The sequence below is a fragment of the Bradysia coprophila genome, chromosome III (genome assembly GCF_014529535.1).
Source record: "Bradysia coprophila strain Holo2 chromosome III, BU_Bcop_v1, whole genome shotgun sequence".
NCBI classification, from domain to species: Eukaryota; Metazoa; Arthropoda; class Insecta; order Diptera; family Sciaridae; genus Bradysia; species Bradysia coprophila.
In genome coordinates this window covers 4,133,719-4,146,129 of record NC_050736.1, presented here as the reverse complement: position 1 = coordinate 4,146,129, position 12,411 = coordinate 4,133,719, and the positions used below count along the sequence as shown (strand labels likewise).

The 12,411-nt window shown below is 34.7% G+C and overlaps 2 protein-coding genes and 1 pseudogene across 2 annotated transcripts; 1 reads left to right on the top strand and 2 right to left on the bottom strand.

The window, feature by feature from the left end:
• Positions 1–4,647: 4,647 nt before the first annotated feature.
• Positions 4,648–6,127, top strand: LOC119078466 (annotated as a pseudogene).
• Positions 6,128–6,216: 89 nt separating this feature from the next.
• LOC119078471 (glutathione S-transferase theta-1-like) lies at positions 6,217–7,491 on the bottom strand. Its single transcript, XM_037186029.1, has 4 exons — positions 7,173–7,491; positions 6,782–6,981; positions 6,483–6,705; positions 6,217–6,416 (listed from the first exon to the last, which is right to left on the bottom strand). Exons 1-4 carry the CDS (start codon positions 7,288–7,290, stop codon positions 6,274–6,276), a joined length of 684 nt encoding a protein of 227 aa, XP_037041924.1. The 5' UTR covers positions 7,291–7,491; the 3' UTR covers positions 6,217–6,273.
• A 2,691-nt stretch (positions 7,492–10,182) lies between these two features.
• On the bottom strand, positions 10,183–11,293 carry LOC119078481 (glutathione S-transferase theta-1-like). The gene is made up of 4 exons (XM_037186041.1): positions 11,138–11,293; positions 10,795–10,994; positions 10,440–10,662; positions 10,183–10,377 (listed from the first exon to the last, which is right to left on the bottom strand). Exons 1-4 carry the CDS (start codon positions 11,253–11,255, stop codon positions 10,235–10,237), a joined length of 684 nt encoding a protein of 227 aa, XP_037041936.1. The 5' UTR covers positions 11,256–11,293; the 3' UTR covers positions 10,183–10,234.
• Between the last annotated feature and the right edge of the window lie 1,118 nt (positions 11,294–12,411).

The window sequence follows — 12,411 nt, the reverse complement described above, 5'->3', positions numbered from 1 at the left end:
ACACACAATTTTTAACTTATTTTCTTTATTGAAACAAAGAAAGTTTTCTCAACAAATGGTACAAGCGTATTATAGGTAGTCCATTTTTAATCTTTATAATGAACAATGCTTTCCGTTTAAAAATTTATTTAAACAAAAAATGAAACAAAAGGAATAAAATAAATAAATTTTACAAAGAAATGAAAAATAATAAAAAAGAAAAATAAATAAAAAATAAAATAAAAATCTAATAAATGTAATAAAGATGGACCAAATTCTTCAAAGTAATTTCGTTATTTTCCAATTTTTTCAAATTCACAAATTTACTGAATGTTAAGAAATGAGAAACAATTTTTAGGATTTTCACAATTACAACAAAAGTGTAAGAAAAAGGCAAATTTATTTATCGTTAAACACACGACATAGACGTACTACCACACACAACATTCATTTTGTAGCACAAAAAATATACGAAATATTCTTTTTGTCCAGTTTTTAATCACATTAAATAACTATTCCGATTTAAAGTGATTTGATAAATAAAAAACATGTGGGAAAAGAAAACCATTTACAAGTCCCTCATCAAAAGTTTTTTTTTTTGTAATTATTAAGATATCCTCTTCTCAAACACCACCTTACTATCTCCTTCACAACAACCACAACAAACATTATTATCCTCTCAATCAATAAAGTAAAATTTATGCTTGTAGTTCTCCTTTATTTCTGTGTCTCATTTTTATTTTTGATAAAAGAAACTGATTAGAAAAAAGAAAGAAAATTTTATTTCTCAAATTTTTAACTTATTAATTAGTAAAAGTAATATTTACAAACAGAAATTATTAAAAAAAAATTATTTAAAAAAAACGTAAAGCTTAAAACTGATGCTAAAAAGAAGAAAAAAAACATTGATTTGCGAGGCAAATTAAACTAACACAACAAAAAAAAAAGGTTAAAGAAAATTCAAATTATTTATATTTTAAATCAATTTGATGTTTGTCATCGTTTTAATTAATTCGAATTAAAACAAAAATCCGGTTTTTTTGTACATTTTTAACCAAACTATTTGAATGCTCCTAAGCAAAAAATGGAATTAAATTTTGAAAAAAACCAAAATCAAAACCAAAACCATGATAAACATCACGAAATTATTTTAAAAAACAAGAAAAGAAAAGAATGGGAAAATGAAAAAATAAAAACATTAAAATTAAAAATAAATTTGGATTTTTTTATACTAGAATATATAAAAAATAAATGAAAAAAAAAATTAAATAAAATATAAAAATAAATTATTAAAAGGACATAAACTAATTGTATAAATTTTGTATTTCTTCTTATAAATTATTGAATTAAAAAAACAAAAAAACAAAAACAAAAAACTATAACTAAAATTATAATTACAAAAAAAGGTTTTAAAAAAGCTTAACTTCTCGATGAGAACAAAAAAAAAATAAATAAATTACAAATTAAATAAACGATAATTGTTGTGACAAGACACACCATCGTCCATCTCGTTCAAGCCAAACCAAAATCCAATCATTTTATGATCATATGACTTGACTGAATTAACACAAAGAAAGGAAACAAAATCAGTGAACCAAAAAAACACGCAAAAATTGATATTCAATTCAATAAACAACACACAATCATAATCGTTTAATTAATTAAAAAAAAATTATTACTCTCTCCTGCATTGATCATTAAAATGAACTAATGATACAAAAAAGGTATGCATTAAAAATATATTGAATAAATTAATTTAATAAAAAAAAAAAATTGGAAAGAGTTTTTCAGAACAGCACATACAAAGTATATAAATAATGAAAAAAAAAATAAAAACAAAAAACTTAGTTATTATGTATGAAATATAAGAATTCGCATGTAAGGTTTATGTAATAATACAAAAATATGTAATTGTGTACATTCGACTTTTATTGCACCCATTCCAAAATCCAAATCTATATCCTTAATAGTACAAATGCTAGCTGTAAATAGGTTTGTTTCAAGTATCTATAAACACGAAATTTAACTGGCAAAACGAACACAATTTCATACACAGAGCTCGGTTTTCATACGAATATTTATGAGTTTATGTCTCTCTGGATTAAATTTGACAGTAATTTGACAATTCGTAAGGCCTTTGACAATTCGTATACTAGGAACTTAAGTCAGAAAATTGTAGTAAAAGTGTAGGATCCCTTACATATATCTACTCATTATTAATCACAGATGGCAGTAAATTCACCAATACAGGGAAATGCCAAGGTAAATACAGTCCACACCTTAGAGTAATTATACCTAGAAAGGAAATAAACGCTTAAATTAAAAAAAAAGAGAGGAAATTTGTACGACGAAATGTGGTTCCAACATCAGTTTGTATAAGATACAAACGTATAATTTAACACCAATACATATATGCGATGACGCTATTTCGCTTTTGATAGTTCAATTTGCCCTCTTATGTTGGGACCACATATTTTACGTAATTTTGTTCGAAATTTCCTCTATAAGTATAATTACTCTAAGGTCCACACTACATCTACCTTGGGAAATACTGTTTGGAAACTATAGCTCAAATGTTCCCAATAATTCTATTTAACTTTTATTAGATTTCGTCATAAAATTACTAATGTCAGGGTCCCCATTTTCAATCATGGGAAGTGAATCTCACTGGAAAACGACTTTTGTACGAAAAATGACACCATTTTCCAGTGGACCAAGAGCTCTATTTTATATTTTACCAGAGTGAAGGACTGAAAAATTTGTTGCGACTGTAGGGACAACCGAGGTTGCCTATAATGGAGTCTATTATTTGCTTTGTTTATATATTTCGAAAGGATGCTGGTTGATACAATTTTAGCTTTGGATCACATCGATCCAGATTGGTTCATCTCGGTGCAGACGAATAAGTGTTTTTTCCCAAGAGGATAGGACGTGAGCAACTCGGTGAGCAACTACTGGGATAAATAGTATAGAAGAAAGTATATACCAGCCAAGGAAATAGGGTGCAAATAGAAGGAAAAGGTAATATTGAAAGAAATAGTTGTGTTAACACCTACCCGGTGTGTTATTTCCTCCTGTTGATGCTATTTTGGTGTGCTATTTCCTATTTATTTTACTTACTTCAATTAGCGTAGCAACAGAATGAAACACAATAAGGAGATAACAGAATTGTCTAGAGTCATATCACTTACCTTTAATGACTAATGTGCGGTACATGCATCCAGAAATAGACTTCAATAATACCATAGCTATTCAAGCGGTTCAAAACCCATACGGAAATCTGTTAAAACCAAATTCTTTTTGCATCAGTTGTGCTTCTAGAAGTGAAAGAATTCAAAAAAAATGGAGCTAAAGCATTAGAAAGGTGGATGTTTTGACGAGTGTGGTGTTTGCAGTTCGAATCCCTGGGAAACTCGTTTTCCTTCACGGACACTAACGTTAAATCTCGTTTCCAGTGGCCTTCGCGAGTAAAACATTTTACGTTCTTCTGGTCTGTAAATGCAATTTTTTGAGTGCATTTTTCGCATTTACCGACCAGAAGCACGTAAAGCACTGTATACGTACGAGGTTCCAAATTTTTATTTTGATGAGTGGGGACGTTATGTTATGGCCCGACCTGAAGGGAACCTCAGACGTAATGTACTAATACATGCTAGTTGGGAGGTTTGTAGCATGTAATGTACTATTACTCACGAAGACCCCTGAGAAGCGAATTTTAATGCTGTCATTCTCGTAAAATGAGTTTCCAAGGGGTACATCAAGAAAATTTACTTTTTATTAATTTTCAAGTTTTTCATTATAAGTTACGATCTGAATCCTTCTATAGTCAGTCTTCCTAAGTAAAATACGACAATTTCATAGCAGATGGAGTAATTACAGATTAATAATCAGTCCTTCCTTCAACGCAACGGAAAACCCGTAATTAAAGTGGGAAAGGAACTCTTGATTAGTAATGCCATAAAATAAAGCGACTAAAACCAGAGGCAAAATTTTGATATTATACGGCTGAAACAAGCAGTACACCACACAATGAGCCGATCATTTTTCATTGAATAACTATTGATTCTTCTATGAGCATTTCATGAGTCTTATTGTGAGCAGTTCCGCTTTTTGATATACCAAATAATATTTTCAAGACGATGTCATTACTACGATGAAAATGTTCCCGTATAAATAAGGGTTTTCTCTGTTCAAGATGAGGAAAATCAGTTATGTTTATTGATGGCCTCAATACCTTTAATGCCTTTGAACCTGCGGATGCATAAAATTCTTTTCATCTGCAATATAATCGCTCCACTCGCCAATCAAATGTTCGAAACAGCTGAAGATTGACAGTCGAATGATTACATTTCAATATGAATACGGGCGTTGTAAGGATATTTTCAATACAGCGGTATTGTAAGAAGATTTCTATGAATATCGTCGATGTGTTAGGACGACTATGAAAGCTAACGTGCCACATTCTTGACTGAATCCGCTTTGATGGACATTCTCAATTTTTCTGTACTACTCGATATGTTTATAACCTGTCAGCTTATCGTTTCCACTTAATTATATTCGACAAAGCGTTTCGTTACACCCTTTCAGTCTAGAAGTGAAATGCTGCCGCTGTATTTCAAAAATTCGGTTGTGATTAGAGTTTCACGTTCGCGTTTCATAGATAACTTCACGGCAAAACACGAGGTTACAAAACATCAACCAGAAGTAAACACACGATCGACTTAGTTGAGTGAGTGTTTGCAGGGTGATAATGTTCAATCCAATCGAACACGGCTTAAAAGCAGACTTTCGTTTAACAAAATTTTCAACACTACGAGGATGAGGTTGTAAGGTCCCGCAAGACGTTTTAACAAAACTTCTGGCGGGTGTTCAATTAGATTTAGGAGGAACGAGTGATTCAACAAAAAATGAAAGGATTGGAATCGGTATGGACTCAGCCGTGATACCACTGAAAAGACATGGGCTATCATTAGTACAGAGTGTTGACTGTTTTTATCCATTGGTTGATGATCCGTACAACATGGGTGAGCGCATTGAGTCACGATATTAATCAACCTCTAGTTCAATCGGTATCAAATTTCTTGTAACATTTCAGGCAAAATTGCTTTTGCTAATGTTGTCAGCGATATTTATGCGTGCGGTGTAACCAGAATTGACACGGTAAAATTGGTACTTAGCATTCCAGATGAATTTAGTGACGATGAACGAGATGTAGTTGTTCCAATGATGGTAAATGGCTTTACGGCTGCCGCTAAATCAAGTGGTTGCCAATTGAAAATAGGAAATTTCGCTGTGAATCCTTGGTGCTTAATTGGTGGGGTTGCTTCATCATTTTGTCAATCAAACGAAATTATCATGTGAGTACATACACTTCACGGTTGTGTTGTTATCATTTCACGAATCTTCTGAACTTTACTAATTTTTAGGCCAATCAACGCAAAACCACGCGATGTTCTTATCTTAACCAAGCCACTGGGTACTCAACTGGCTACAAATGCCTACATCTGGATGAACGAAATTTCATCTCAATGGACACGGTTAAACGATGCGATGGTCACGCCTGACGACGTAATTGTTTCATACAACAGAGCGGTTGAGTCCATGACAACATTAAATCTACTTGGTGCTAGTCTGATGCATAAATACAATGCTCATGCCGCTACTGATATCACCGGTTTCGGTCTGCTGGGTCATGCGGAAAATTTAGCCAAATATCAGAACCTACCTGTCGATTTTGTGATAGATCAGTTACCGATCATCGTAAATGTTAAGAAAATGGCTGAAATATTGGCACAGAAAAAGTTGTTAACTGGAAAAGCGGTAGAAACATCCGGCGGATTACTTATAGCTATTGATGAATGTTCGGCAGTAAAATTTTGTGATGAATATTACCGGGAAAGTGGTTACAACTGCTGGATAATTGGTCGAGTGATAGATGGTAAGGGATTGGCTTATATGTCCGACAGTCCTGTTTTATTTGATGTATATGAATAACTCGTTTCGCGCACAATTTCTTGGTGCAATGGCATTTGACAACGCATGACTTGAGTTTGGGAAAAGGACGAGAAATCCTCCACTCTCAATGAAGATTTTTGGTCAATAAAGTCATTGTGTCCATCGAATTTTGTTGAAAAAATAAATATTTTTCTAAGCAAACATGTCGATTCGTGGTCTTTCATCTGCTCAAAACACCTAATTGATTTGTATCTGGTCAATGATCCGAATGAAAAGCCAATCTCGTATGTAAAACCAAAACCATTTTTAATTTGCTGCAACCATATCCACAAAGGGAACCTACAATTTCGCCTTATTTTTACTGGCAGCTCTGTATATCATCTTGTGTGCATCTTCATAGTGAGGATTAGTTTTGCTCTTGACCTTTTCAATCCACGCTTTCAATGTGGGACGCCCTTCAAAGGGATTATAATCGGTGACAACTAGTGAGACACAAAACCACCCATTAAAATTTCAAATCTCTTCCGTTAAACAAACAGACGACCCACCTAACTGCTCAATTTCTGTCGCAGCAACCAAATCGGCGACCGTAATTTCATTTCCAGCTATGAACTGTTGGTCCTTTAACCAAATGTTAGTGATTGCATCCAGAGCATCTTCCATTCGAGCCTTAGCTTCCGCTACTCGTCCCTCTGACACTGTTTGACGCATCAAAACGGGAAGCAACCATTTGGAGATAAAATATAACGAACAGCCAAAGCGAGTGTTCAACTATTATATCAGAAAAATTGATCGTCAGAGGGACTAATACAGTGAATTTCAGTTCAACAAGTGTTCCGATACTTACATGTTGCCATTCTAAATATTCATCAACTCTTGCTCGTTTCTTAACGTCTTTCGGATACCAATTATCGGCAACCTTATATTCACTAGCCAAATACCGATAAATTGCTATACTTTCGGACAACTTGAAGTCTTTGTCCACGATAGCTGGAATTTTCTTGAAACGATTCACATTCTGTTCGTAGTCATCGGTTTGATGTTCACCTGCAGAGAATGCAAATAAGTAAAATGAAAAATTTTAAGATTAGATTAGTATAATCGGCACTGTAATAACCGGTATATCGCAAAACAATACACTCTTGTCTTCTTATTTGATAACTTGTCATGAACTTGAATGTACAAAGTTCAAAGTCTTCTACCATTACCCTCTTGTACGTTCTTAATTATTCACTCACCTTTTCCAATGGACACATAACATGGTTCGTGTGGTATTTGATTCAGTTTCAGGAACATATACAATGCCCTGGCTGGCTGGGACATCAAATCATAGTAAAATTTCAATTGTTTTGACATTATTAATTAAAACACTCTTACAACGAACGAACGTCAATTCAACACTGATAGTATGGTATGGTATGGAGAATAAGATTCAAATGAAGTGCGAAGCAATACGAAGTTGATTACCGCTAATCGTTGATTCGTTGAAACTACGTTGATAAGTTAAGTTGTTTTCCACAGTGGTGCTAGTCGGATACATAAATACAGCGCTCATCACTCATTTTCTGACTGATTTCGGTGTACTGGGAAATATGAAAAATTTACCGCCAAATATAAACATTTACCGGTCGATTCTGATCAATAAATAGTAAAATTGTTTATCAGCGTTAATGTTATGATCAAAGACCCTCTAGATCTGACAGTCCTGTTTTGTCTGATGTATGAATATGAATAACTCGTTTTTTTTTGTTGGTAGAATGGCATTTGTCGACTTATGCCTTGTTGTCCAGGTCCTTGTGTTGGAAAAAATAGCTTCGTGCACCTTAAGCTCTTTAAAATTTTTCTTTGTTCCTTGTTTTTTGCCATGAAAAATTCTGGAACAAAACCTATTTCCGGAAAAGCCATTTACATATTTACATATTTACATATTTGCATTAAAAAGAGAGGAACATTTGTACGACACATAATTCTAAACGATCTGATAATGAAAGCCCTTGCGACAGCTGGTTTTCCTTCAATTTTGGAACCGCCAGGATTAATACGTAAAGACAAGAAACGTCCTGATGGGTTGACAATAACACCTTGGATGAATGGCAGGAGCTTGGTTTGGGACGCCGCCTGCGTCGACACCATTGCTGTCTCTTATATAAATCAAACTTCAAAAACCGCTGGGGCTGCAGCTAACTTTGCATGTTCAAAGAAGGAGGATTTATATGAAGAAATCATTCAGAATTATCATTTCTTACCTTTTGCTGTCGAGACTTTCGGAACGTTCAGTGAACCTGCAAAATTATTTGTTAAAAGACTCGGCCCTATTCTAAATTCAAAGTCTGGGAATATTCACGCTAAATCATTCTTCATACAAAAAATAAGTTTCGCTATCCAGCGTGGAAACGTAGCTGCGATCATCGGAACGATTCCGCAAAATGCGAAAATAAAAGAAGTTTTTAGACCCGTACGAAGTACTGGGGTCTTATAGGTTTACGCATACGTTTGTAACACGTCGAATTGGACTCCCTGAGTAAGGGGAAACCTATTGTGGTTGTCTAGAGATGCCAAATCCGCGAAAAAAATATGTCCGTCTGTCCGTCTGTCTGTCTGCACGATAACTTGAGTAAAACGCATCCGATTTTGAAAATTCTTTTTTTCCCGTTTGGTAATGTCAAAAGACAGGCTAAGTTCGAAGATGAGTGATTTTGGATCGACCCCTCCCGAGCTGTGGCCCAATAAGTGCTTTACGGTTTTTCGAAGATATCTCCGGACATTTAAACGTTAAACTTGTAAGTGATACGTCAAATAAAAGGTATTTACAATACCGATCGACAAAAAAAAAGTTTATGGAAATCGGATGACCGACTCGTGAGTTAGACCCCTTGGTGTGGAACAGGCACAGGGCGGCAAGCAGTTTTTGCTCGTAGGTCGGCCACATTTGAACATATTTCGTCTGTTTTAGCTTTATTAGATAGGTATTGACCGTACCAATCAGGGAAAAAAAATTTATGAAATTATGTTCTCCGGAGCGTGAGCTAGGTCTCTTGGAGTGAGCTCTTATCTGGCTACTCGGAAGTACAGTGAACGTGGTGTATTTTGACAATATCTCGAGTAAATTTTGACCGAATTTCATGAACTTTTTTTTGTTTGAAAGGTATTAACGAATGTAAAGCGTCGGTGCTAGTAAAATAGAAATATCTTGGGAAAAATGATACTTAGAGAGTTTCTGTTAACATGGAAATAATTTGTTATGTGTGTGGGGTTTCAGGGATTCCATATACGGACATCTATATATACCTATATACAGCTATATTGGGCTATATACAGGCATATAGAGCTATATAATAGCATATATTTATCTGTGAAATGTTTATTTATAGGAAATATAGGAAATATAGGAATTTATGAAATTTGTCTTCGTACGGGGCTGTCTATATTGCCTCCGGCAATTTAGTTGTATATGATAACAAGGCAAAGAGTGGATAATGTAAGTGATTTTAAAGGGAGAATAGTTTTTCAGCAGAGAAGAAAATGAAGTAAGAGAAATGAAGAGTTTCACATTAAAGGCTTTTGATACGAATAGGTGTTTCGTACGGGTCGGCGTTAGCTATGTTTTATTTAAATGGTTAAACCTAAATAGAAAACTTAGCCGCCGATTGTAAGTTTTGATCGTTGTTAATAAAATTGTTAAAATTTACATAATGTCAAAAGTCGATTGTCTCCGAAAATTTTGAAACATGTCTTCTGTTCTGGAAAGTATGGCCCCCTAAAATTGTCTCTGAAAATTCATGGAAGCCATTTTCAATTAATTTTTCATAAATGAGATGTCATTCAAAATAGGTGGCTTTTCTGGCTGGAAATACATTTTTCAATTTTCCGGAATTTTTTTTTTCTACAACTTTCGTAGCAAACAACATTTAACAAAGACAAATCTTAAAGAATTTAAGGCTCACGGAATTACATAAGTGCATGTACTATTGAATTTGGAATAAGGACGGAAATCCTCCACTCTCAATGGAATTTTGCTAGAAAAATAAATGTTTTTCTAAACAAAAACGTCAATTCATCATCCTTTATGATCGAGTAAGGGGCCGTTCATAAATTACGTAACGCAAAAATCAACATTTTTCAGACCCCCCCCCCCCCGGGTCTGTAACGCTAAAAGGGTCAAGTTTGACCCAATTTTGTTAGAACCGTAACGCTTGCCTCATACCCCCCCCTCCCCCCTCTAGCGTTACGTAATTTATGAACGGCCCCTAAGTCTATTTCTTTCTAGTGGGTCAATAAAGCTATCCAAATCCACAAAAAGCTACATTTTCGACTTAGTTATACTTGCAGCTCGATATATCAATTTGTGTGCATCTTCGTAGTGTGGATTTGTTTTACTCTTGACCGCTTCAATCCAAGCTTTCAGAGTAGGACGACTTTCAAAGGGATCATAATCGGTGACCACTATAGCGAAACCACCAATTAAAATTTCAAATCATTCTCTGTCAAAGAAACAGACGACCCACCTAACTGCTCAATTTCGGTCGCGGCAACCAAATCAGCTACAGTAATTTCATTTCCAGCTAAGAATGTGCGATCCTTTAACCAAATGTTAGTGATGTCATCCACAGCATCTAGCATTCGGGTCCTAGCATCAGATAGTTGTTCCTCGTTCGCTGTTTGACGCTTCACAATAGGAAGTAACCATCTAGAGACAAAATATAAGGAGCAGCCAAGGCGCGTGTTTAACTATCAGAAAAATCTATCGTCAATAAACACAGCACTGCTTCAGGAGCAAAGCTGTGCAATAAATCATTGGCAATTCACAAGTCAACCAGTAAAGCATTTGTTACGTGGTTCGTAAAGTGTCCCAACACTTACATGGTGCCATTCTAAATACTCATCAACTCTTGCTCGTTTTTGCACTTCTTTCGGATACCAATTATCGACAACCTTATGCTCACTAGCCAAATACCGATAAATTGCAATGCTTTCCGATAATTTAAAGTCATTGTTCACAATAGCTGGTATTTTCTTGAAAGGATTAACGTTTTGAGCGTACTCATTGGTTAGATGTTCACCTGTAGAGAATGCAAGGAAAGTAAAAACAGAAAAATTTGATTAGTAAATCCACAGTTACATCACCAGGCTTAAAACATTTACAGTATTATGTTCGCGAACTTTGTTATAAACTCTACATTTAGTTCCTTAATTAATCACTAACCTTTTCCAATGTTCACATAACATGGTTCATGTGGTATTTGATTAAGTTTCAGGAACAAATACAACGCCCTCGCTGGCTGGGACATCAAATCATAGTAAAATTTTAATGGTTTCGACATTATGAATGAGTACTCGTACAACCAACGAACGTTAAATCAACACTGATAGTAAATTGGAGAACAACATTCATAAAAAGTGTATAACAATAAGAAGTAGATTGCGCATGCTAAACGTTGATTCGTTGATAAAATAATTTCTCTTTTTTTATTCATTAAACATATGTACGACGTAACCGCAGGCGTCACGAGACGTGGTTGAATCATTTGGGTTTGTCAGAACTCATCTCAAAAATTTCATCGACTAGCCAAGGATTCAGGGATTCAATTTAAAAATTTTCAAGGACTGTCTTCTCTTACCATCAAACCAGTCGTATCTACATTTCCGTTGTTTTTCCTTCATATCCATAAAAAAAACAACAATACGTCAATATTATCGCCGTTACTGATGAGTATAATTTATTTAAAAAGAAAAAGTTTTATTGCCGCAAGACTTAGAAAAGAATTTACATTAAAGAAACGTACAAAATACAAACAAAGTGCCGGTTTTTTCGTTTAACATTATAATAAGATTCTGCTTGAAATCTCCCAATTGGTATCAGTTGGTTTTCAGATGTTCTTCTTCTGTTATCGCCAAGCATGAGTACTCTAAATGGGGACTCAAATTGGGCAGTGTATCAAACAAACGTTAAAAAAACATTGTAAGAAAACAGTTTCGTTGGCTTGAGGTGCCTTCGGAAAATTGCATTTCCCAGGGTGTTCTCGCTGCGCTCTGGTCACAAGCCACAATAAAAAATTTAATTTCCTACATTTTTCCCCGAGTCAGTACATAATTTTCCGCAATTAAGGCATCCGAAGGTTCATCTGCATTCTGAAATAGTTATTTGCTCACTGAGGGGAAAAAATGGAATAGTACATTTCGTTTTTTAGCGTGTGAGAAGTTTCCAGACAGAGCCGAAGGTAATCGAATCGAATACCCTAAAAAAGACTTTTAGTCCGTGGTACGAATACACTGACAAAAAAGTTTCAAAAAACTCAGCTGTTGCAGGTAACTTTGTTTTCGGGTAATCTACAATAGCTGCCACAGCTGTAGCGCCCTTGCGCCCCATACAAAAAATACAGCTGTGGCAGATAATGTAGATTACCTGGAGACAAAGTTACCTGCTACAGGTGATTTTATCGAAACTTTTTTGTCAGTGTAGTGTTTTTCATATTGAAC